This window comes from Coregonus lavaretus (genome assembly GCF_964263955.1).
Source record: "Coregonus lavaretus genome assembly, chromosome: 15".
NCBI classification, from domain to species: domain Eukaryota; kingdom Metazoa; phylum Chordata; class Actinopteri; order Salmoniformes; family Salmonidae; genus Coregonus; species Coregonus lavaretus.
Window position 1 is genome coordinate 7,615,550 of NC_140002.1, and position 26,748 is coordinate 7,642,297.

Here is a 26,748-nt window from a genome sequence, read left to right on the forward strand (position 1 = left end):
AGGCGTCAGGGCGCCCAAGAAAGTCCAGCAAGCGCCAGGACCATCTCCTAAAGTTGATTCAGCTGCGGGATCGGGGCACCACCAGTGCAGAGCTTGCTCAGGAATGGCAGCAGGCAGGTGTGAGTGCATCTGCACGCACAGTGAGGCAAAGACTTTTGGAGGATGGCCTGGTGTCAAGAAGGGCAGCGAGGAAGCCACTTCTCTCCAGGAAAAACATCAGGGACAGACTGATATTCTGCAAAAGGTACAGGGATTGGACTGCTGAGGACTGGGGTAAAGTCATTTTCTCAGATGAATCCCCTTTCCGATTGTTTGGGGCATCCGGAAAAAAGCTTGTCCGGAGAAGACAAGGTGAGCGCTACCATCAGTCCTGTGTCATGCCAACAGTAAAGCATCCTGAGACCATTCATGTGTGGGGTTGCTTCTCAGCCAAGGGAGTGGGCTCACTCACAATTTTGCCTAAGAACACAGCCATGAATAAAGAATGGTACCAACACATCCTCCGAGAGCAACTTCTCCCAACCATCCAAGAACAGTTTGGTGATGACCAATGCCTTTTCCAGCTTGATGGAGCACCTTGCCATAAGGCAAAAGTGATAACTAAGTGGCTCGGGGAACAAAACATCGACATTTTGGGTCCATGGCCAGGAAACTCCCCAGACCTTAATCCCATTGAGAACTTGTGGTTGATCCTCAAGAGGCGGGTGGACAAACAAAACCCCACAAATTCTGACAAACTCCAAGCATTGATTATTCAAGAATGGGCTGCCATCAGTCAGGATGTGGCCCAGAAGTTAATTGACAGCATGCCAGGGCAGATTGCAGAGGTCTTGAAAAAGAAGGGTCAACACTGCAAATATTGACTCTTTGCATAAACTTAATGTAATTGTCAATAAAAGCCTTTGACACTTATGGAATGCTTGTAATTATACTTCAGTATACCATAGTAACATCTGACAAAAATATCTCATAACACTGAAGCAGCGAACTTTGTGAAGACCAATATTTGTGTTATTCTCAAAACTTTTGACCGCGACTGTACGCTTGGGGTCATTGTCCATTTGGAAGACCCATTTGCGACCAAGCTTTAACTTCCTGACTGATGTCTTGAGATGTTGCTTCAATATATCCACATAATTTTCCTTCCTCATGATGCCATCTATTTTGTGAAGTGCACCAGTCCCTCCTGCAGCAAAGCACCCCCACAGCATGATGCTGCCACCCCCATGCTTCACGGTTGGGATGGTGTTCTTCGGCTTGCAAGCATCCACCTTTTTCCTCCAAACATAACGATGGTCATTATGGCCAAACAGTTCTATTTTTGTTTCATCAGACCAGAGGACATTTCTCCAATAAGTACGATATTTGTCCCCATGTGCAGTTGCAAACCGTAGTCTGGCTTTTCTTTGCCGGTTTTGGAGCAGTGGCTTCTTCCTTGCTGAGCAGCCTTTCAGGTTATGTCAATATAGGACTTGTTTTACTGTGGATATAGATACTTTTGTACCTGTTTCCTCCAGCATCTTTATTTGCACTTTTCACACCAAAGTACGTTCATCTCTAGGAGACAGAACGCGTCTCCTTCCTGAGCGGTATGACGGCTGCGTGGTCCCATGGTGTTTATACTTGCGTACTATTGTTTGTACAGATGAACGTGGTACCTTCAGGCGTTTGGAAATTGCTCCCAAGGATGAACCAGACTTGTGGAGGTCTACAATTTTTTTCTGAGGTTTTGGCTGTTTTCTTGATGTCAAGCAAAGAGGCACTGAGTTTAAAGGTAGGCCTTGAAATACATCCACAGGTACACCTCCAATTGACTCAAATGATGTCAATTAGCCTATCAGAAGCTTCTAAAGCCATGACATCATTTTCTGGAATTTTCCAAGCTGTTTAAAGGCACAGTCAACTTAGTGTATGTAAACTTCTGACCCACTGGAATTGTGATACAGTGAATTAAAAGTGAAATAATCTGTCTGTAAACAATTGTTGGAAAAATTACTTTCGTCATGCACAAAGTAGATGTCCTAACTGACTTGCCAAAACTATAGTTTGTTAACAAGAAATTTGTGGAGTGGTTGAAAAACTAGTTTTAATGACTCCAACCTAAGTGTATGTAAACTTCCGACTTCAACTGTAAATACAAACACTACATGCCCAAACCAAAAGTATGTGGACACCTGCTCGTTGAACATCTCATTCCAAAATCTTGGGCATTAAAATGGCATTGGTCCCCCCTTTGCTGCTATAACAGCCTCCAGTCTTCTGGGAAGGCTTTCCACTAGATGTTGGAACATTGATGCAAGGACTTGCTTCCATTCAGCCACAAGAGCATTAGTGATGTTGGCCGATTAGGCCTGGTTCGCAGTCAGCGTTCCAATTCATCCCAAAGGTGTTCGATGGGGTTGAGGTCAGGGTTCTGGCCAGCCGAGTCAAGTTCTTCCACACCGATCTCGACAAACCATTTCTGTATGGACCTCGCTTTGTGCACGGGGCATTGTCATGCTGAAACAGGAAAGGGCCTTCCCCAAACTGTTGCCACAAAGTTGGAAGCACAGAATCGTCTACAATGTCATTGTATGCTGTAGCATTAAGATTTCCCTTCACTGTAACTAAGGAGCCTAGCCCAAACCATGAAAAATAGCCCCAGACCATTATTCTTCCTCCACCAAACTTTACAGTTGGCCCTATGCATTCGGGCAGGTAGCGTTCTCCTGGCATCCGCCAAACCCAGATTTGTCCATCGGACTGCCAGATGGTGAAGCGTGATTTATCACTCCAGAGAACGCGTTTCCACTGCTCCAGAGTCCAATGGCGGCGAGCTTCTATTCTATTTTTTGGCCAGACAACATCAGATACATGGGCTATATAAAGTAAGACAGAGGGGCGCTGTTTTGCTCACTCGGATGCTTTCTCCGGTGAGATAGTTTCATCCACTTGCGAATTGAAGGGAAGTGCACTATTCGGATGCTGTAATTGTTTTGGATGGGGGGGCTCTGCTTAGGACCTCTGCCTCCAAACCATTAAGTCCACCCTTGTGTGTAGCTGGCTACGTAGTTTAAATATCAACAGTACTGCCACAGCAGCATAACATTTGATTGACACTTGATTTAGCCTACATCATCATCGATATTCAGTCTGGTTGGCTGCGGCAGAAAGACAGGTTCATCACAATCAGTAAAATAAATCGAGCTAGCTAACTAGCAGACATATTTTTTATAACTAAACCAAGATAGACCACAGCCTGTCGTTTCCGATGGGAACAAATGAGCCATGGTGGGCAGAACAAGCAAGGAGGGGGGCAGAGCCAAGCACGAGTTAGCGAGATCCTATTGGCGGGTTCTAGCATCACCTTCATATTTCCGTTAGGGAACGCCTACTCTGTGGAGTGCGCGTGTGCAATAACTCAATTCGCCTGTGCACTCCTAAACAACGCGATTTTAAAAAACGTTTGCAAAGGGTAAAGTCTACAAACCTTAGTCCACTCTGTTCATAACAAATTCTAGTTTTGGGAACAGAAAACTATATTGAGATCAAATTTTTCATCGATGAGAAAATGTGCATAATGTCGGCCAAAATCCATCTCGTTCCATCTTCTCCCACTGCCCGCCAGTGGGCTTCCTCTCACTACCATACTTGGTAGTGAGGGGAAACGCCAAGCGGATGCTTCACATTTAAACATCCAGTGAAATATCTGTCTCATTGTTCTGTGTAGCAGATTTACATCAATCAACGATCAGCCGATAGCCGACCGTCTTTTCCCGATGTCATTCATGTCTTTAGGAGGCACTGTAACTAGCTTGCTTACAATTTGTGATGTGTGTTGCAGAAATAAAGGCCTATGATCAAAAATATAAAACATTTTACTACCGAGGCATTTGGTATGATATGAATTATGAAAGTTAAAAAAGCACCTTCCCCCTGAAAGGTCCGTGCATGGCCCTGACTGTGACACTATCATAGCCTGGTCCCAGATTTGTGCCTTTGTCAAGTCCCATGGTTGTCATGGTTGGCAATGGTAGCCGTTGTCATGGTAGCCGGCTAATGCCATGGATGACGAAAATGACATTGATCATATTTTGGGGGACACATTTCAGTGCGACTTAGTTATCTGTGGTAGATATGAGAATATAGCCCTAAAGCAAATCCAAGGCCTTTATTTTCATAATAATTTCATTATGATTGTGGGTGAAAAAAAAGCATGGAGGCATACTCAAGATGTTGTTGGTATTTATTTAACACTGTCAGGTACACAGTTTGTCTGTTCCAACACCATCATCGGAAGACTACTATTCCTTGTACAATGCATTTATATTTTTTCACCAAAGCATTTGTATTAAGAGGGATGTTGAATTGTGTGCAGGACATGTTACCTTCCACATTCTCTTTAGGAAAAATTGACAGAGGTTTGTCTTAAACGTCACAGGTGGGCTAAGTATTCAAGAACATTGGTCAAATAATATTTTTGCAATATGTAACAAAAGACAAAATTCACACCAAATGCACAGACAAGGACAAGTGAGACAAAAAAACACAGATGCTTTGTCCCAAATGGCATCCTATTCCCTAAAAGTAGTGCCCTATATAGGGAACAGTGCCATCTGGAACGAATCCTGGATGTACACAACAGGGTTTTAGTGCCTCAGAGCTACTGCTGCTTAAGTGAAGGACCACGAACCCATCCCATAATAATATATCTTAGACACTTCCCTTTGTCAGAGGATTTACAATGAGAGAACTCTTCAGTACAGAGGAATATATCACCTTGGCCAAGGAATGTTGTGATCAGTACCAGTGATCTGTGTCGTGCAACAGCCCCACCTTGTGTACAGAAAGTAAACTAAGTTTACTAAATCCTGCAAAGCCCACGTGTTTTTTGACCTACAGTATCTTATTTTCTCTTATCCTTATTGAAACAAAGATAAATAAATTAGTGTTTACATGATTGTAGTGAAATACAAATGCACAAGACCTTAACAGAGCTTTTCCATTTCTACATTTTGCGGACTCTACCTTTAAAACATGTTATAGTTTTATTCTAAACTGGGCTCTGTATTCCAAAAAAAGTGGCATATCAACTGTAGCGTGATTTGACCGCCTGTGCCGCCTCACCTTAACCATAGCACATCTACTATAAGGGAAACAAGGTTGTGAGGATAGCTATTTCAATCAAATATTTGTTGTTGCATTCCATGACTTATGCCTCAAACTCGAGTCCAAGGCCAAGCTTGTGCCCACCGGTGTTAATGTTTTTCCCATCCAGCAGAGCAGAGAGGGTCAGCTTAATTCCTGCAGACGGGGACAAGGCATCAGAAATGGGACTTTGGCAGGAGTTACAAGTGGGGGGGCCAGTATGAAAAATGTATGCACTCACTAACTGTAAGTCGCTCTGGATAAGAGCATCTGCTAAATGACTAAAATGTAAATTAAAAAAAGATCAGGGCTCACTGACAGGCTGAGGAGGTCAAGTGCCTACTGCTGTTCTGCCCTAATACAGTAGAATGGCATTACAACTGTTTTTTACTGCACGTTTCATCAAGACGTCACTGGCATGGAGGAAAATTATGTAAAAGAATAAAAGAATACTCACCAGGCTTCAGAGTCTGAGTGTATCCCAGGCCCACAAGGCTAGAATTGTTCACTTTGGCCTGTAGGAGAAACATGAAATGCCAACGTTTTGGATTCAATCAAAAGGTACTTAAATACAACAATGCCTCAAGATAATGTTAAACTGATTAGCCTAGTAGCTCTCTCTACTCGTGCCCTGAACATGACCTCAGGCAGAGGTCAAGTCTCAGCCAGTGAGGACTAGCTAGAGTGGCCTCTTACCGAGAAGGCTGCGTCGGCATCGATCTGGTACTTGGCTGCGATGCCAAAGCGGGTGTTGCTGTTGCCAGCGGTCCAGGCCAGGTTGACTGCTGTCTCCAGCTGGTCGTTCACCTTCTGGTAGATGGACCCCCCGAACTCGGTGCCGTCATTTCTTTCATGAAAAACATGCTTATTCATCACTATGAGGATGATACTTTGAATACACAAGGCTGTGGGAACTAACATGCATGTATGTATGCAAGTATACTGCAACATCCAAATCCATTCCAATACTCATAGCATACCATGCCCTTGTGCATTATCATAAAAATAAATACTGCTTTACAGAATATCCATTATCAATACAAAAACATGAATTACCTTTCACATACATTGCAATCGGAAGATCAATGTCACAATCTTAACTATCAAACTATTAGACCTACAGGTAACTGCCAAAATAAAGGAAACACCTGAGTAAATGAGGGATACAAAGTATATTGAAAGCAGGTGCTTCCGCAGAGTTGTGGTTTCTGAGTTAATTAAGCAATTAACATCCCATCATGCTTAGGGTCATATATAAAAAAAAGCTGCCCATTATTTTGGCTACCATGGCTATGCCCCCATAGGATGACAATACCCCCATCTACAGGGCATGAGTGGTCACTGAATGGTTTGATGAGCATGAAAACAATGTAAACCATATGCCATGGCTGTCTCAGTCACATTTACATTTTAGTCCAGATCTCAATCCAATTGAACACCTATGGGAGATTCTGGAGCGGTGCCTGAGACAGCGTTTTCCACCACCATTAACAAAACAGCAAATAATGGAATTTCTTGTGGAAGAATGGTGTCGCATCCCTCCAATAGAGTTCCAGACACTTGTAGAATCTATGCCAAGGTGTATTAAAGCTGTTCTGGCTCGTGGTGGCCCAGCGACCTATTAAGACACTTTATATTGGCGTTTCCTTTATTTTGGCAGTTACCTGTATATATCAAGGATGAGCTGTCAAAGGATTAAAGAGCAATGTCTCAGAGCTAATTGACCTTGTCAAAACAAGTGATCATGACTGGGAGGACAGGTCACAGCAGGAAGTTAGCTTACTTTACTATCCTTCCTGTCCACCTTCCTCTTCTGACAAAGCCCTTTCACAAATCCCATCACCGTGGGATACAGTGGTACTAAAATAACTGCCAGTCTGCATCTGAGGGGGCCAGACAGACAGCTAGTGCTTAGTTGCTATTGTCCAGACAAGGTCAGCTCTCACAGAGCTGGACACATTTTACTCACTAGTGGTTTAAAAGGCTCGGTTGGTTGGAGCATGGTAGGTCTGATAGCTAAATATGTGTATGTGACCAATAAAATGTGATTTGAGGTTTGCAACACTCGGTTGGGGGTATTCCTCCTGAATGAGCCACATACACAAAATGCTTAAAATCACAGTATATCGACCCTAAAGACCATGTTCAGGGTCCTTAAGCACCATCACTGGATTACTGTCATTGTTGTTAAGCCCCACGTTACTGGCTTACTGTCATTGTTGTTAAGCCCCGTCTTACTTCCATTGTTTGCTGAAGCGTGGCGGCATACCTGAACCATATTTCTGTATCTATTAATTTCATGTCATCTACTTACACATTTGTGTGGAGCTGGAACTCGTCGGTCTTGTAGCCCACGGCGAAGTTGCTCTGGGTGACCCTGTTCTTCCCGGCCTCGAAGGTCACCTGGTAGCCGGCCAGCCAGCCCTCGTAGCCCACCACCGCCACGCCGTGCACTGCCGTCCCGTTGATGTCATAGTCCACATCACAGCCCAGGTTGATGTGCTCCCTCTTGTAGCCAGTCTTGATCTTACCACTCTTCTTGCTGAAGCAGAGAGGTGTGGGATGGTGGAAGGACAACTTGTCAGTGTGAGGTAATATAGGGAATGGGACTAGTGTCAGAATGGCAAGACACATCCAATTACCTATATTGAGCAGGGAATTCCTTTTCATAATGTTTTGTGTGATGACATTTATTTCAATTCAATAATGTTTTTTTTTTTTTAGCAATTAAACGCTATCTTCACTGAATGAATTGGATAGCCACTTCTTACCCAGTGTTTGGCGAGAAGGAGGAATCAAACGTCAGTTTAAGCCCTTTGGCCAACTGAGGGGAGATGGTTAGAGAAAGAGAGAGAGAGATGGAGAGGTTAAGAAAGCATGATTGATTCATAATTAAAAAGTAACTTTCATGAAGAAGAAAAGATTATCATCCAAAACCAGATATTTTAGGCTTAGCTATAGTGGTCTTCATTTTGACAGTACATTCCAAAAGTTATATATTTTGGTGTTTTAGTAGTAAATCAACTATTTTTGCCCCTAGCGGTTCAACTCTACCATTGAAATCGTGATGTAGGGGCACCTACATCATCTCAAGGGAGGGGTTCGGTATGAAATCCACTCCCTTCTAGATGTGCTGGGTGGTACCACCTCAAGGCTTACTATAAAAGCAGGCAATGGTATTGGTAAGTGGAGTGTGCCAATATATTTTGTATGATGCTTCCTTGACAAGACTGCTGACTTTACACAAAATTAAAAAGGTAGTAAGGCACATTTCCAACTATGACTAAATTCAAGGTTTTTGCTTACCGTTTCATACACATCAATGTGCTTTTACGAAGAAAAAAACATGTAGGCTATGAGGATTAAGTTCATATTCGTAGCTACAACCATCGTAACAACAAATAGATTTTGTCCCCAATTGCTATGACTGATTGGTGGCGCAGTCCGCAAAAAAACACAGCTCACTCATATTACAATGGCTGAGTTCTAATCCCACAGATTATCCTTTATTTACAATATTCATCCCGTGTCCACACACTTCTAATTCTGAAAAGTGAAAGCATACCTGTGAAAGGGTTCACCCTGGTAGTAGTTGTATGTTTTTATACAGTACCCAATAGTTAATTTGACCATTAAAAAAAGAGCTACTGCGTAAATAATGCAATGTGGGTTGGATTGAGCCCCTAATATTAATTTTCAAGGTGATAATTGCATTTTTCTTCCCAACACCACAATAAATGCGAGTCCACATTTCAAATATATATTTTTTGTGCCCGATGTGGGATTCGAATTTACACCGCCAGTGGCAATAGTTGTCAGAAACTCTGCGGTTTACCACTGTGAGCCAACTGTCCAGAGCCATATTTGCTCGCGATCCACATAATTGTATTATCAGAGCGTGCCAGTGGACTTCAGGTAAGTATGCTTTAGCGAGAAAGTGTTGAGATCAGGTACACCTACGTTTACCCACCCCCAAAATTAATATTTATGAGCAATTCCCCCTACCCACAACTTCTCACCTGAATATATTTTATTTATTTATTTGAAGGTGTTGGGCAAAGGCTGAAATTGGGGTTGAGAGTTACCCTTTAAAAAAGGTCCCAAACAGTAATTCTGAGTCACATGTAAAATAGCCTTTTGAGGGACTAAAATATAAAATAATATTTGTTTTGGATAGAAATGCTAAAAATAAAAAGTACTTTCTCTCATGGCTAACTACCAGGAAGTTTGAAAAGACAGGCTAAGTGGGCAGGGAGCTTATATTCATGAGCTCGCCTTGACTAACAGCTCTTTGAAACACCTATGTCAAGCAACTTGGATGCAGTGAGCAGTGTTGCAGGAAAATAATCTCAAGCAAATTTGGTGATACACAAAGCAACTCAAACAACATTCAAATTGCACCAATGATGTCATGTTTTATTACATTTTTTGTACATCTCCCGTTTGGCATGTCTCTTGTGATGCGGTTAACAGCAGCACTGCTGGATGTGTTGACATGACAACAGTGTCAGAGTTTTGAACGACCTTTCCCCCTTCCCTTTTGTTCCATGCTGGCTGAAGACCTAGCTAGCCAGTAACTAGCCAACACCAGACACAGATGAAGACCTAGCTAGCCAGTAACTAGCCAACACCAGACACAGATAAAGACCTAGCTAGCCAGTAACTAGCCAACACCAGACACAGATGAAGACCTAGCTAGCCAGTAACTAGCCAACACCAGACACAGATGAAGACCTAGCTAGCCAGTAACTAGCCAACACCAGACACAGATGAAGACCTAGCTAGCCCGTAACTAGCCAACACCAGACACAGATAAAGACCTAGCTAGCCAGTAACTAGCCAACACCAGACACAGATAAAGACCTAGCTAGCCAGTAACTAGCCAACACCAGACACAGATGAAGACCTAGCTAGCCAGTAACTAGCCAACACCAGACACAGATAAAGACCTAGCTAGCCAGTAACTAGCCAACACCAGACATAGATGAAGACCTAGCTAGCCAGTAACTAGCCAACACCAGACACAGATGAAGACCTAGCTAGCCAGTAACTAGCCAACACCAGACACAGATGAAGACCTAGCTAGCCAGTAACTAGCCAACACCAGACACAGATAAAGACCTAGCTAGCCAGTAACTAGCCAACACCAGACACAGATGAAGACCTAGCTAGCCAGTAACTAGCCAACACCAGACACAGATGAAGACCTAGCTAGCCAGTAACTAGCCAACACCAGACACAGATGAAGACCTAGCTAGCCAGTAACTAGCCAACACCAGACACAGATAAAGACCTAGCTAGCCAGTAACTAGCTAACACCAGACACAGATGAAGACCTAGCTAGCCAGTAACTAGCCAACACCAGACACAGATGAAGACCTAGCTAGCCAGTAACTAGCCAACACCAGACACAGATGAAGACCTAGCTAGCCCGTAACTAGCCAACACCAGACACAGATGAAGACCTAGCTAGCCAGTAACTAGCCAACACCAGACACAGATGAAGACCTAGCTAGCCCGTAACTAGCCAACACCAGACACAGATGAAAGGGGAAACATAAGTATCTTCGCCATAGATGAACAGGGTAAACTTTTAATTATATTTTCTGACACCCTACAGCCAAATTTTGGCACCAGTAGAGTAGCTATCTAGCTATATAAACCACACCCCTCTGCAAACACGCCTTCTACGATATTGGTTACAAGGCGGTACTTATATAAATGAGGTAAGAGAATATCATGTTACCATTGGTGTATTAAAATGAGAGTTATGGTGATGTCACCTTAATCCCTTTAATAATCCAGCCTCCTGAATCCAAGCGTTTGACACAGGTTGAGGGGACCAGTAACTTTATGATCAAACTTTATCAATGTAGAAGCAACAGTCATTTGTCATACTTTGGTCATTACACTTTGATCTGGTTTCATCCAAATATCATCCAATTTCATGAAAAATATTTTGACTGTTCATGAATTTCTGAGACAGTTGGAAAGAATGATTAAGAAAGCATGGTTATGTGATGAAAGATATATTGCTATGAGCATTTCACCACTTAATAGGGTGGGGGGGCCCCATAGGGAACAGACTCCCACACACCAGACTAAACATGTGAAGTTATGGAAATATAGGCCTATGCCTACTGTCTTAAAATATATAATAAATCAATGAAACTGCATCAAGTCATTGAGTGCTGGTCTTTTTTATATTTACACTATGGGATTACTATGAGAACGGCTCATAATAATGGCCGGAACGGGGCAAATGGAATGGCATCAAACACCTGGAAACCATGTGTTTGACACCATTCCACTGATTCTGCTCCAGTCATTACCACAAGCCCGTTCTCCCCAATTAAGGTGCCATCAACCTCCTGTGATGGGATTGCTCCTTGGCTTATAGCACCCTTCTAACAATTGCTGATTGAAGAAAACAGAGTTGAGTAGATTGCACCCTGATCTAAATAACACCTGATCCTAACCTGGTCCTCCACAGTGATCTCGGTGCCCAGAGTGTTGTCAGTGTTCCACTTCTCAGTGAAGGTCAGCCCGTGCTCAGCCCACTTGTACTTGGTCTCCAGGGTGCCGGCCACTTTGCTGGTCTCAGTGTTGGCAGAGCCTGTGCTGGTGAACTCCTGGGATTGGGGTCAAACAGAGGTCAATGGTGAGATGTGACCATGTTATAAAGCAAAGTCGCATCAGATACCATCAGTGAGGATTTGGATGGTTGAGGATTACATGGGCCAAATATTATCAGTGCCTAGGCTATGTGTTTGAATGTATTCAAGTATAAATATGTTATAGTATGTTTTCCTTTGCAGATAGTGAAATAATCTAAAGTGACGCTGACAATCACAGAGGTCTTTCACAGTTGGCAATGAGTCAGATAACTAGTGGCCCTCTAAGTTGTATGGTGACAGAGGGCTAGATAACTACTTAAATTATAGCACTCTGAGTCAAGTGCCCCTTTAGGCTCCAAGGGGTAATCGGACCAACTCTGCAGTGGATCTCACCAGTCCATTCTCTGACTTGGTTTTCAAATCCAGCTTGATGAGACCAAAACCTGAGAGGCATGGAAGAAAATTAAATCAAACTGTTGTAATTACAATACATTCTTGGAATGCTCTTCAAACTGATGATACATTTCTGTTCAGTTAATTATTTTCACTAACATTCCTGACAATCCGTAAACACGTGGCTTCTAATTGTTTCCATAATACACATGTAGTCTCGTGGAGACTTATTTTACCACCTCATAAACCACTGTTCAATAAATCCCTGTCTGAGAAATACTAGCCTAGAACTACATCCATTAGAACTATTACATAACATTGCTAGATTGAGTGAGTGTATTGATTTGATGTGGTTTCTATGCTAGACAGTACACAGTCACATCAGGCGTCAGCCACGGTTCACAGCCCCAGCTTCCTTCCCACCCCCCTCTGGGAGTCAGTGTGCTGGTCAGTCCCACCCTCGCCTAGGAAGTACTATGGCTAACCCCAAGTGCTATTCAAGGCCCTTTTACCTGGGAATACCCATAGTACGGCCTGAGCCTCACTGTCTCTGTGCAGCTGTGTGTCTCCCAGTCAATACACTGCCCAAGGACAGCCAGTCTAAACTAGAGAGTTCACCAAATGGATAGAACACTAGGCTAGGCTACAGTCCATTCCAAATTATCTGCAGGTCAGAAGCAAAGGCTGAGTAGAAGGATAGTGAGTAGTAGTACTGCTCAGTGCTCACCGTATCCCTTGGTGAAGACATCCTTGGCGGACTTGCCAAGGTCAACATAGGTAGGAGGAACGGCCATTATCTGTAAAAATAAATAAAAATAAAAATAAAAAAAAGTATATATATATATATTTTTTAAGAGAGCCTTGTGTTAGGCTACTGCTTAAGCACAAACACAGATGGAACAATGAGACAGATATTTCCTGGATGTATAAATGTGAAACATCCGCCGTTCTGCCCACTATGACTCATTTGTTCCCATTAGAAATGACGGGCTGTGGTCTATCTTGGTTTAGTTATAAAAATCTTTGGCACAAACCTTCGTGCAACGGCAATGACATAAAGAACTAGCAGTGTGCTGGGCCTTCAGTGATACACCGAGGAAGGCTGGGGAGAGAACACTGCTGGTGGGGGACGTGGGAGAGGAGAGGATGGATGGAGGTCATTGATGGATAGGGTAGGCGGGTGGGGGGAAGCAGGCAGGCATGCGCACACATGTGCCTGGACGGACTCACCCGTTTGATCTGACTCGTCCGAAAAACAATGATGTGCTTGCCTTGCCGGGCTAGAGATTTCACAATAGCTAAACTTGGACTGACAGCAAAAACGCAAAACGGGGCCATCTCAACAATAGACAAGTGATTTCTAAATTGCAGATTAGAAGGGTTTTATTATTTGTTAGATGTGACCTCCACTCCACTCCACTCCTGCTATGTAAGAACGGGTGGGCAGAGATTTCCATGTTAAAAACATAAGGAAATACCTGCTTGTTGCAGATTCCAAAAAGGATGCCGGCAGATTGTTGGGCGGTTTAACGGACAAAGATTAAGCCTAATCCTGGAATTAAAACCATTTTCAATTGACATTCTCCATTGATCTTGCTTTTTAGTCCAAGACTAGGCTTAAACTGGAACACTTGCCCTCTACCCATGTGTGCACAATGCTAGTTTGCAAATAGAGTATAGCCCAAAGGCCTGTTTTGTACATCAACGTGTGCCATAGCCTACAGCCACAATCACTTCCTTCAACCACCATTCAATAGATGATTTGTGATAATCACCACACCTTCATTCTCCCTGTAGTAAATAAACGCATGGTTTAGTGACACCCAACACCAAGCATTGCACAACCCTAATTTCATCACACTTTGAAGTTAAATAATACGAGCCTCCACAATCCCACAAAATTAACTATAATCTCCGGTGACCAACAGGCACTTGCTCATAGCTTGGTGGGGACCACTGGGAGGGGACAGGAAGTGGCAAGCATTCCAGAACACATACAGTACCCGTCGAAAGTTTGGACACACCTACTCATTCAAGGGTTTTTCTTTATTTTTACTAGAATAATAGTAAAGACATCAAAACTATGAAATTACACATATGGAATCATGTAGGAACCAAAGAATGTGTTAAATCAAAATATATTTGAGATTCTTCAAAGTAGCCACCCTGTGCCTTGATGACAGCATTCCACACTCTTGCCATTCTCTCAACCAGCTTCATGAGGTAGTCACCTGGAATGCATTTCAATTAACAGGTGTGCCTTGTTAAAAGTTAATTTGTGGAATTTATTTCCTTCTTAATGCATTTGAGCCAATCAGTTGTGTTGTGACAAGGTAGGGGTGGTACACAGAAGTTAGTCCATCATTACTTTAAGACATGAAGGTCAGTCAATACAGAAAATGTCAAGAACTTTGAAAGTTTCTTCAAGTGCAGTCGCAAAAACCATCAAGCGCTATGAAACTGTCTCTCGTGAGGATGCCACAGGAAAGGAAGACCCAGAGTTACCTCTGCTGCAGAGGATAAGTTAATTAGAGTTACCAGCCTCAGAAATTGCAGCCCAAATAAATGCTTCACAGACTTCAAGTAACAGACATCTCAACATCAACTGTTCAGAGGAGACTGCGTGAATCAGGCCTTCATGGTCGAATTGCTGCAAAGAAACCCCTACTAAAGGACACCAATAAGAAGAAGAGACCTGCTTGGGCCAAGAAACACAAGCAATGGACATTAGACCGGTGGAAATCGGTCCTTTGGTCTGATGAGTCCAAATTTAAGATTTTTGGTTCCAACCGCCGTGTCTTTGTGAGACGCAGAGTAGGTGAACAGATTATCTCCGCATGTGTGGTTCCCACCATGAAGCATGGAGGAGGTGGTGTGATGGTGCTTTGCTTGTGACACTGTCTGTGATTTATTTAGAATTCAAGGCACACTTAACCAGCATGGCTACCACAGCATTCTACAGCGATACGCCATCCCATCTGGTTTGCGCTTAGTGTGACTATCATTTGTTTTTCAACAGGACAATGACCCAACACACCTCCAGGCTGTGTAAGGGCTATTTGACCAAGAAGGAGAGTGATGGAGTGCTGCATCAGATGACCTGGCCTCCACAATCACCCGACCTCAATCCAATTGAGATGGTTTGGGATGAGTTGGACCGCAGAGTGAAGGAAACGCAGCCAACAAGTGCTCAGCATATGTGGGAACTCCTGGTTGAGAGAATGCCAAGAGTGTGCAAAACTGTCAAGGCAAAGGGTGGCTACTTTGAAGAATCTATATTTTGATTTGTTTAACACTTTTTTGGTTACTACATGATTCCATGTGTGTTATTTCATAGTTTTGATGTCTTCACTACTTTTCTACAATGTAGAAAATAGTAAACAAAGAAAAACCCTTGAATGAGTAGGTGTGTCCAAACTTTTGACTGGTACTGTACATTACACACATCCCGCATACACACATAACACACACATCCCGATCTCACACACACACACACAGGAAGAAGCATTGAAACCCTTTGAGGAGTCTTTTTGGTGGGAGAGGTCAGAACATTAGGTCATATTGAGAAGAATGACAGTGGGGCCTTGAGGAATGTACTTGCTAGGCTAAATAACAGGGTCCTCAAGGAAAGTCACAAGATGTCCTTCTGGTCCCTCTAGAGATAGAAATACTATATTGCACAAAGTCAAAGCTATTGCATCAGACTACAGCTTTTTACATTATTTCAGTTTCTAATGAGCATATCTGAACAGAAATAAAGAGAACACAGACTGATAGGACCTTGCACTTGCGATAGGAGATTGATCAAGCAGTTAGCCTAATTAAGAATGTTAGCATTGCTGCATCAGACATCAGGCAGGTGGTTTCACCAAAGACAGTACAGTATGAAGATAGGCAGAAAATACTTCTCCAATAGAAATCCCAGATCACACTTGTAGGCGATGTCATGGCGACATTGGCTAGCTAAGCTCATGTGCAGAAACACATCATCGGGTCTAATGGTCGTCTCACGCCGAACTGCGCATGTGCAGGCCGTCAAATCAAAGGAACTCCTTCGACATAGTTGTTTTTGACGAAAATGAGTTTGTAACTTTCACGAGGTTGGAGTAATATGTTCAACTACTTAAGACCTTGGCTCAAATCAAGGTTGTGCCTTTAGAGTTAGAGAAAATTGACAATTAAGGACTTCTCAAACCTCAAACCCTGGCCTGCTTGGTCTGTTTCGCAAGCGTTCCTGGAAGTCTTGATGTTGTGCCTCTGGGTTTAGAAACTCTGTAGTGTTACTTTCCACACGCACTAGAGATGGACATTGAATGTCAATATTTCCCAGATAGTTGTCACAGCAACCTGTAGCCAGCAGAAGAAGATTGAACGACTGCTAGTTATTAAGTAAACTGCCGTTTTCGTCCTCATGCTAGCTAGCAGTAACCACAGCAGCCATTATGGAACGGCACCTCGCATTGAACAACAAAGGAGATGATTGGCTGACACTCCAATTCCAAAACGGCTGATGTGGCTTCTGCTACCTAGCATGAGGGCAAAAAGGGTAGAAAAACTAGCAGTCCTTCAACCTTTTCGGTGTAGCATTTGGGATAATGGGACAATTCGGAGTACAACACATTTCTCATCCCTGGATTGAGATACGTTTTCCGTGTCTTAAATCTACACAGGAAGCCTGTGTCGGAGACCCTAGTGCAGCTGTAAGCAAGCGGGTCAGGTCTGCTGGCTACAGCAGCCTGGTATGAGCAGTTCTTCTGCCTGGCTACGTGCCTGAAAACCGGACTTTGAATTGCATTTAATTCTACGTCGTGAAATTTGCGTTTGAGTCAGGGAAGTTTCCTCTCACGACCTCTACAAACCAGCATCTTGAATAAAATTATGTTTAAAAGCTGCAATATGTAACTTTTTAGGCAACCTGACCAAATTCACATAGAAATGTGAGTTATAAATCTGTCATTCTCATTGAAAGCAAGTCTAAGAAGCGGTAGATGTTCTGTGCACGCTTTTTCTATGCTTCCCGTTAAGTTTTGTTTTTGCGGCTTTTACTTTCGGTTTTGTAAATCAACTTAAAAACAGCTGAACATACAATATTTTTGGTTATTAAAAAGGTATTTCACAGTGGTTTAGATGGTACAATGATTCTCTACACATTGCTTGTTTCCCTACAAACTGAAATTAGGCGAACTATTAGAATTTTAGCAACCTGGAAATGGCGGAGCGATTTCTGCATATTGCACCTTTAAACATACTCTACCGATTGCTCCACTGTTTTGACGGTTGGAATTAAAGCCAATATCCACAAAAAAGTATAATTAAATGACCTTATCAAAGCACTGGTAGTGCATTCAGATTTCTATCACCTGAAGCATGCAGCAGAACCATGTAAACAAGTGCATGAGCTCGGCATGTATGCATGCATGTATTTTCATAATGTGCACATGCAGCGCTTTGATGTTTATGTAAAGGTTTTGTCACTTTATGTGACAAAACAAAGTCATTGTGTAGAGAATTATTGTACCATCTAAACTGTGAAATATATTTTCCATAAGAAAAAATATTGTATTTTCAGCTGTTTGAAGTTGGTTTACAAAACCAAAAGTAAAAGAAACAAAAGCAAAAGCTAAACTTAACGGGAAGCATAGGAATAGCGTACAGAACAGATCTACGGCTTCTTAGACTTGTTTTCAATGAGAATGACAGATCTAAATAATGTATATGTGAATTTAGTCGGGTCACCCAAAAAGTTACATATTGCAGCTTTAAATTATACTTTCCTGTGGATTTATTTCTCACATTCCTACCTGAAAAAGGACCAACCGCACGGACAACCGGTAAAGTAAGTTAAATATCATTTTATTCGATATTCTGGCTTGTAGAGGTCCTGCGAGTAAACTTTTCTGATTCAAACGCTCATTTCTGCCGACATAGAATTCAATTCAACGTCGGGTTTCAAGCCAACCTAGCTACCCGATACCCAAGGGGTTATGAAACAAGGTGGCAGAAGAAGCATCACTGCTTGTGCTTGGACATCTTTAGTTTACTTGCTAACTAGCTAGCTAGCTAGCTGCTGGGTTTAGCAAGCAATTGGTAAACAACGGGACAAGTGCATACCTTGCCCTATCAGTGGCTATAGTTAGCAATTTAAATCAAATTGCAGAGGAAAATAGTAGCTAAACTCAATAAATCCAAATAATTGTTGGCCACACTTACAGTTGACCTCAAGCAGGGTATTAGCTACTCGAGGCCTTGTTCACATAACGTTAGCTAACATTGCTGCATGCCTATCAGCATCTCTCCTCCTGGGCTGCATCTAGCTACTGATTTCGCGGTGGATGCACGTGGCATCTCTTGCCATTCAAGCCAAGAGGTCAATGTTCATCACAACTGGGATACAATAGTGCCCCATAATAGGCAACAGTATTACATTTCGACATACCTCTATCAGTGGTTTCCAATCCTGTCTGAGAAGGATCCTGTCAACTGGACAAAGGGAGGAGTAAGAGGAGGTTACTCTAGAAGTCACGCAAGCGTATGAAAAAAGAGCCACGCCTCTGCATAATCTGTGGCGCACGCGCTGTTGATATTTTTATTTCCGCATATCGCATCATCCATAGGCTTAAACCCGCTGCCATTTACAACAGATCTAGGATCATCTCTTCCCACCTCATCACATATCCCCACCATTATGCGCTTATACCCAAAACCGTCCCTGGACAACGAGTGCATTGCACAGGAGAAGAGCCAGGATGTGTGACAATGCTCTTGTTTATTGGCATCATTTTTCATTTTGCAGTGCATGGGTGTGAAATTGTGTGTAACATATTTTCAAAGAATAGTGTAGAAGTGGTTGTGTGGAACCCTGCCAAACCCCATGACTTCCTCTGTCATAGTTAGGGTGCCGCTGACAGCATATACCTTCAGGTTATCTAGTGAAAATAACTACAATGTGATACCTTTTTTAACCTTTATTTAACTAGGCAAGTCTATACCAGTTCACGTTCAATGTCATATAAATGAGTTCTATTATGCTCAAGAGAATATATTTACATATTTCATAAACTATTTCTTTAAAAATATTCCAAGTCATTTGTTGGGTCATGGGTCACTGGTTACATGTCTATATCAGAGATGCTGGATATAATCAAATCAAATTGTATTTGTCACATACACGTGTTTAGCAGATGTTATTGCGGGTGTAGCGGGTGTAGCGAAATGCTTGTGCTTCTAGCTCCGACAGTGCAGTAATATCTAACAAGTAATATCTAACAATTTCACAACATATACCCAATACACACAAAACTAGTAAGGAATGGAATTTAAGAATATATACATATATGGACAAGCAATGACAGAGTGGCATGGTCTAAGATACAGTAGAATATTATAGAATAGAATACAGTATATACATATGAGATGAGTAGTGTAAGATATGTAAACATTATTAAAGTGACTAGTGTTCCATTTCTTAAAGTGGCCAGTGATTTCAATAGGCAGCAGTAGCCTCTAATGTGCTAGTGATGGCTATTTAACAGTCTGATGGCCTTGAGATAGAAGCTGTTTTTCATTCTCTCGGTCCCAGCTTTGATGTACCTGTACTGACCTCGCCTTCTGGATGATAGCGGGGTGAACAGGCAATGGCTCGGGTGGTTGATGTCCTTGATGATCTTTTTGGCCTTCCTGTGACATCAGGTGCTGTAGGTGTCTTGGAGGGTGGGTAGTTTGCCCCCGGTAATGCGTTCGGCAGACCGCACCACCCTCTGGAGAGCCCTGCGGTTGCGGGTGGTGCAGTTGCCGTACCAGGCGGTGATACAGCCCGACCGGATGCTCTCAATTGTGCATCTGTAAAAGTTTGTGAGGGTTTTAGGTGCCAAGCCGAATTTCTTCAGCCTCCTGAGGTTGAAGAGGCTCTGTTACGCCTTCTTCACCACACTGTCTACGTGGGTGGACCATTTCAGTTTGTCGGTGATGTGTACGCCAAGGAACTTGAAGCTTTCCACCTTCTCCACTGCGGTCCCGTCGATGTGGATAGGGGGGTGCACCCTCTGCTGTTGCCTGAAGTAAAGTAAAGTAATGACGAGATGCATGAGTCTCCGCCCTAACAATGGGATTCGTTGTCCACAGAGCAGTACGGCTGGCTGTCAAGCTCCTGCCTATTCCTCTCTTTGGATTGGTGGATACATCTCGTTATTTGAATATTTTTGGGAATATTCGATGAGGGGGGTTGACATCAAACGCCTGTATTCAATGGAGAGTGAGATGATATGCTAGCCTCATGAATATGCTGTCACGTTTGTTGAATGACGGGTCAGACCAAGGCGCAGCGTGATATGCGCACATGTTTATTGAACTATAAACACACGACAAAACAACAAAGGAAACGAAACGTAAAGTCCTAAGGTAGATACACAACTAACCTTACCAGGAACAAGATCCCACAACTCACTAGTGCCAAACGGCTGCCTAAGTATGATCCCCAATCAGAGACAACGAGCGACAGCTGCCTCTGATTGGGAACCACACCGGCCAACATAGAACTATACATACTAGACAAGCCACATAGAAAAAGCACAACAAGGAATATACACACCCTGACTCAACATATAAGCGTCCCCTGAGTCAGGGCGTGACAGTACCCCCCCCCCCCCCAAAGGTGCGGACTCCGACCGCACAACATAAACATAACAGGGTAGGAGCCGGGTGGGTATTCCGCCTCGGAGGCGGATCCGGCTCGGGGCGTGACGACCTCTCACTCTCCGCCTCCCTGTTGCGCCCCTGGTCTGGTCTGGACCTCGGCGCGCTGCTTCCCCTCTCCTTCCTCCCACGATACGCCAGGCCCTGTCTGGACCCTGGTGTGGGAGACCCCGAACCTGGAGAGGGGCTGACGTCATGGTCTGGACTGGAGCCCCTGCCTGGAGCTGGACTGGGCACCGGTGGAGCGGACTGCTCCGGAGTGGAGCCGCTGACCGGAGCTGGATCAGGCACCGGTGGAGCGGACTGCTCTGGCTCCAGAGTGGAGCCGCTGACCGGGGCTGGACTGGACCCCGGTGGAGCGGACTGCTCTGGCTCCGGAGTGGCGCAGCTGACCGGAGCTGGATCAGGCACCGGTGGAGCGGACTGCTCTGGCTCCGGAGTGGAGCAGCTGACCGAAGCTGGATCAGGCACCGGTGGAGCGGACTGCTCTGGCTCCGGAGTGGAACCGCTGGCCGGAGCTGGACTTGACCCCGGTGGAGCGGACTGCTCTGGCTCCGGAGTGGAGCCGCTGACCGGTACCGGACCAGGCACCGGTGGAACGGGCACGGGCCGTGCCGGACTGGACACATGCATTACTAGCTTGGTGCGAGGAGCAGGAACAGGCCGGGCCGGACTGGTGACGCGCACAACTAGCTTGGTGCGAGGAGCAGGAACAGGCCGGGCCGGGCTGGCGACGCGCACCACAGGCTTGGTGCAAGGAGCAGGAACAGGCCGGGCCGGGCCGGACTGGCGACGCACACCACTGGCTTGGTGCGGGGAGCAGGAACGGGCCAGACCGGACTGGCGACACGCACCACTTCCTTGGTGCGAGGAGCAGGACTGGGTTCCTTTATTAACCCCCGCTCCTTCTGCTGCCTAACCAGCTCCTCTCGCCGTGCCTCTACTTTTTCCTTCTCCCTTTTAGCCTCCTGTAGCACCTCCCTCAGACCGAATAACTCCTGCTCCCTCTGAGCCAACAGCCCCCGTAACATGTTACTTCCTGTTGAGTCCCAGGCGTTTGCTCCTTCTCGGCACGCTGCTTGGTCCTTGTTTGGTGGGATCTCCTGTCACGTTCGTTGAATGACGGGTCAGACCAAGGCGCAGCGTGATATGCGTACATGTTTATTGAACTATAAACACACGACAAAACAACAACGGAAACGAAATGTGAAGTCCTAAGGTAGCTACACAACTAACCTTACCAGGAACAAGATCCCACAACTCACTAGTGCCAAACGGCTGCCTAAGTATGATCCCCAATCAGAGACAACGAGCGACAGCTGCCTCTGATTGGGAACCACACCGGCCAACATAGAACTATACATACTAGACAAGCCACATAGAAAAAGCACAACAAGGAATATACACACCCTGACTCAACATATAAGCGTCCCCTCAGTCAGGGCGTGACATATGCAAAGACCGTCTCAAGTTTTTCTCAAAGTTTCTGGGATGTCACGTGCATCACACTTATATCAGTGCACGTGTAACAACCTAAGCATTACAAAACTTCTAATTAATGAAATAAGCCTCACCTATCAAAATAGCAATTCATTTTTATCCTGACTAAATTCAACACTCTCTCTTTGACCCCCATACAACAACTCCTCACTTGCTTAATAATTAATGATCTGCTTAATCTGTACAGATTTTGGGCGGAGTAAGCCCTCTCACTTTGCCTCTTCCTCTCTGTCAATAGGCAGTAGGGCACAGGTGACCCAGACAGTAGAAATGCGCAGGTAGTCCTATGGAGAGCATACAGTACAATGCTCATCTTTCGAACTATGATATGCGCCTACGGTAATTATATCTGTCTTTATACAACGATTGCTATGATTTTATCTTTGCTGCTACGAAATGGGCAAAAGACCCAACCAAATAACGATGTTTGGAAAGTGGTTTGTTTTACACGCGTTTATGAACATTTGCAATCCCAACTGTGCTAGAGTGGCTTCTAGGGGGGAGGAAGGTTCCCACTGCGCAAAAACGGGTTAAATCAACCTTGTTTCCACATCATTTCAACCAAAAAAGTATATGTGATGACGTTGAATCAACATGGAAAACTTCGAACCTAAATCAAATGACAGGGTGACATTTTTGGTTGATATCACTTTGAATTCACATTAGTTGACAACTCAACCAAATGTAAATCAAAACTAGACGTTGAACTGACATCTGTGCCCAGTGGGTTAGCACTACAGCCATTGAAAGAGGGCATGGGAGATGCTTTGAGCTGTTTTGGCCAGTAGATGACAGTGTAAGCAGTGTTCTGTGACTCCTCTCTGTTTCCAGAAAGCACATTGAAACAATTCTCCTCAAATAAAATAAAAGACAACTAAGAACATCAAATTAATTTTGTTCTCTGGTGGAAGATGTCCCTCATGACAGAAGTACTAGGCCTACAATTCGTTTTTTCACGTATTTTGATATCTGAAAATGTGGGCCAAATGTGCTGCTTATGTAATGAGCAGTCCCTGTACTGAACCTATTATTTGTTTCCCTAATAATTTGATATTTTGTGGTATTCAGACACTCTCAAAGTCTTTATTTAGTATTTTCTTGAAGTTATTTGTTTGATTAGAAAAAGTTAGTTAGTGTATGAACTAAAACAATTAGTATTTTTTTATTCTATTTTAAATTTGGTTTCGATGTCAATCATAAGATCAATATACTGATAAAAAAAAACATCAGTTAAGCTCAGTAAAAAAAAGTAAGACTAAACATGTTGTATTTCTCAGACTAATAAACATATTAATATCACATAAAATAGCAACACCTGAATTAAATGAAATCCCTCAGCATTTTTGAAATAATTGATGTTAAAGCACTCATACAGTTGGCCCAAAAAGAACTACTACCTATGAAAAATATTTACATCTCATGTACATAACTAACAATCTGATGGATCTGTTTTATTTGCAACATTTCAATTATTATTTTAATTGATAATACTTTGAGTGGTATGTTATTTCATTTGAGCTAATTCTTCAGGGACTGTTTTTGTCATTGAATTTCTGTTATAATCGATTCATTCCAAGATGAAGTGTTTATGATTGTAATTTTATTTTCCTTAAAATGGCTTGAAGTAAGTCATGACAGAAAACGATAATCAATTATATGAATTATAACAGTAGAGCAGTTATAAACAGCATAATTCATAACCAAGAAACAGTCTGTCACTGACGCAGAGACTATTTTCTTTATTCTTTATCTGATTGTTTTAATCAATTAAAGTTAAGGTATTTCTTTAACTTTTTGAACTGCTCTTTTGAACATGCAAAAGTGTCATTGTATCCTGAATAACATTTTATCGACAACATCACATTTGTCGCCTGTCAGTCGCTTGAAGATGCAGCCAAATTCATTTTTACATTATCCTCAAGTAATATCTGGATGCTCCTTTCATCCCCACGCATCAAAGCCAACCAATGCAAACTTCAAACAGCCATCACCAACTGCCAATCATGTTCCCAAAGAAGACAAACACAACAGAAAGTGCAAATCAACCCAGGGCCCGCATCTACAAAGTAAATAAAGATATTATAAACAGATGCCATAATTTACAACATATGGATAAATAAGGCACTATGTCATCTTTTTCAAAACAGTGGTTCAAGCGAGGTCCAAACCCCTCCCATCCAATCAAGCCTCTTATGAGTCAATGACTTCACTGGAGCCTGGTGTATACTGGCACAACCCAGACTGGTTATGGTTGTATAAATCATATTCTTTCGCCAACCTGGTCTCAGAGCATTTCGTATTATTCTGTACGTAAATTCGACACTCCATTTAGTATGATATGTATTCATTTGTGGATGTCCATCACCCATTTCCTGCAACTTGGTCTCAGAGAATTTCGTATTATTCTGTATGTAGATCCGAGACACTCCATTTAGGAGCAGATCTAAATTTACTGGGGGGGGGGGGCTGGTCCAACTCAAGGTGTCATTAAAGAAAATGCACCCCCCTCCCCAAAGTAAAACATGTTTTCTCATGAACCTCCCCTTGTACTCTAAAATAAATTGGACACCCACCACCCTCATAGAATTAACTGAAAATAATGTTTATGTCCACAAATAACAATAACTGTAGCGACCCTGTGTTTATAAATGTGGATATCGACTTTGCCACTTCAGCATGCTTTTGTGGCACAGTCGATGTCACGCAGGGCTATGGGCCAGAAGGTTAAGGTTTCACTGACCACCACAGACGAGCTCACTCTCCCTGCTTGTTTCATTACACTACGATCAGAGCCAGCTGCAGACAATGATCAGCTAGGGGGAAATCTGATTTTCAACATTTTGATGCCATATTTATAATTATATAAAATATGCAACGAATTTTCCACCAACAGGTTTCTGTGCCAATGCACCAAACAACCAATAAACAAAGCATGCCGACTTCGGGCACTTCAATATCATGGTTTACGTTTTCAACACCACAATGAATAGACTATGTCAATCTCGACAAACAGAAAATAGATCCCTCCATACCTTGTAGGCTTACCCAGTATCGAAGGCTTGACAATCTCCAAATGTCATTAAACTTGTTGGTGTTTTGTAACAAATGTCTCTTTCCATTCATAAATTGGCTGCTGCACAGTTTGGATTGATAGATTTTATTTGTCAGTAAAAAAAATACATACAGTGGGGAGAACAAGTACTTGATACACTGCCGATTTTGCAGGTTTTCCTACTTATAAAGCATGTAGAGGTCTGTAATTCTTATCATAGGTACACTTCAACTGTGAGAGATGGAATCTAAAACAAAAATCCAGAAAATCACATTGTATGATTTTTAAGTAATTAATTTGCATTTTATTGCATGACATAAGTATTTGATACATCAGAAAAGCAGAACTTAATATTTGGTACAGAAACCTTTGTTTGCAATTACAGAGATCATACGTTTCCTGTAGGTCTTGACCAGGTTTGCACACACTGCAGCAGGGATTTTGGCCCACTCCTCCATACAGACCTTCTCCAGATCCTTCAGGTTTCGGGGCTGTCGCTGGGCAATACGGACTTTCAGCTCCCTCCAAAGATTTTCTATTGGGTTCAGGTCTGGAGACTGGCTAGGCCACTCCAGGACCTTGAGATGCTTCTTACGGAGCCACTCCTTAGTTGCCCTGGCTGTGTGTTTCGGGTCGTTGTCATGCTGGAAGACCCAGCCACGACCCATCTTCAATGCTCTTACTGAGGGAAGGAGGTTGTTGGCCAAGATCTCGCGATACATGGCCCCATCCATCCTCCCCTCAATACGGTGCAGTCGTCCTGTCCCCTTTGCAGAAAAGCATCCCCAAAGAATGATGTTTCCACCTCCATGCTTCACGGTTGGGATGGTGTTCTTGGGGTTGTACTCATCCTTCTTCTTCCTCCAAACACGGCGAGTGGAGTTTAGACCAAAAAGCTCTATTTTTGTCTCATCAGACCACATGACCATCTCCCATTCCTCCTCTGGATCATCCAGATGGTCATTGGCAAACTTCAGACGCGCCTGGACATGCGCTGGCTTGAGCAGGGGGACCTTGCGTGCGCTGCAGGATTTTAATCCATGACGGCGTAGTGTGTTACTAATGGTTTTCTTTGAGACTGTGGTCCCAGCTCTCTTCAGGTCATTGACCAGGTCCTGCCGTGTAGTTCTGGGCTGATCCCTCACCTTCCTCATGATCATTGATGCCCCACGAGGTGAGATCTTGCATGGAGCCCCAGACCGAGGGTGATTGACCGTCATCTTGAACTTCTTCCATTTTCTAATAATTGCGCCAACAGTTGTTGCCTTCTCACCAAGCTGCTTGCCTATTGTCCCGTAGCCCATCCCAGCCTTGTGCAGGTCTACAATTTTATCCCTGATGTCCTTACACAGCTCTCTGGTCTTGGCC

At 43.4% G+C, this 26,748-nt stretch overlaps 1 protein-coding gene across 2 annotated transcripts; it reads right to left on the minus strand.

Annotated features, from left to right (window-relative positions):
• Positions 1 to 4,207: 4,207 nt before the first annotated feature.
• LOC311142847 (non-selective voltage-gated ion channel VDAC1) lies at positions 4,208 to 18,647 on the minus strand. 2 transcript variants are annotated; one of them, XM_084178544.1, is made up of 9 exons: positions 18,574 to 18,647; positions 12,865 to 12,934; positions 12,138 to 12,187; positions 11,607 to 11,759; positions 7,899 to 7,951; positions 7,442 to 7,669; positions 5,824 to 5,974; positions 5,585 to 5,642; positions 4,208 to 5,283 (listed from the first exon to the last, which is right to left on the minus strand). In XM_084178544.1, the coding sequence occupies exons 2-9, from the start codon at positions 12,929 to 12,931 to the stop codon at positions 5,192 to 5,194; spliced, it is 852 nt and encodes a 283-aa protein (XP_084034670.1). In that variant the 5' UTR covers positions 12,932 to 12,934; positions 18,574 to 18,647; the 3' UTR covers positions 4,208 to 5,191. The 2 variants fall into 2 exon arrangements, with proteins under 2 accessions (XP_084034670.1, XP_084034671.1); XM_084178545.1 differs by lacking the exon at positions 18,574 to 18,647 and adding an exon at positions 18,348 to 18,433.
• Between the last annotated feature and the right edge of the window lie 8,101 nt (positions 18,648 to 26,748).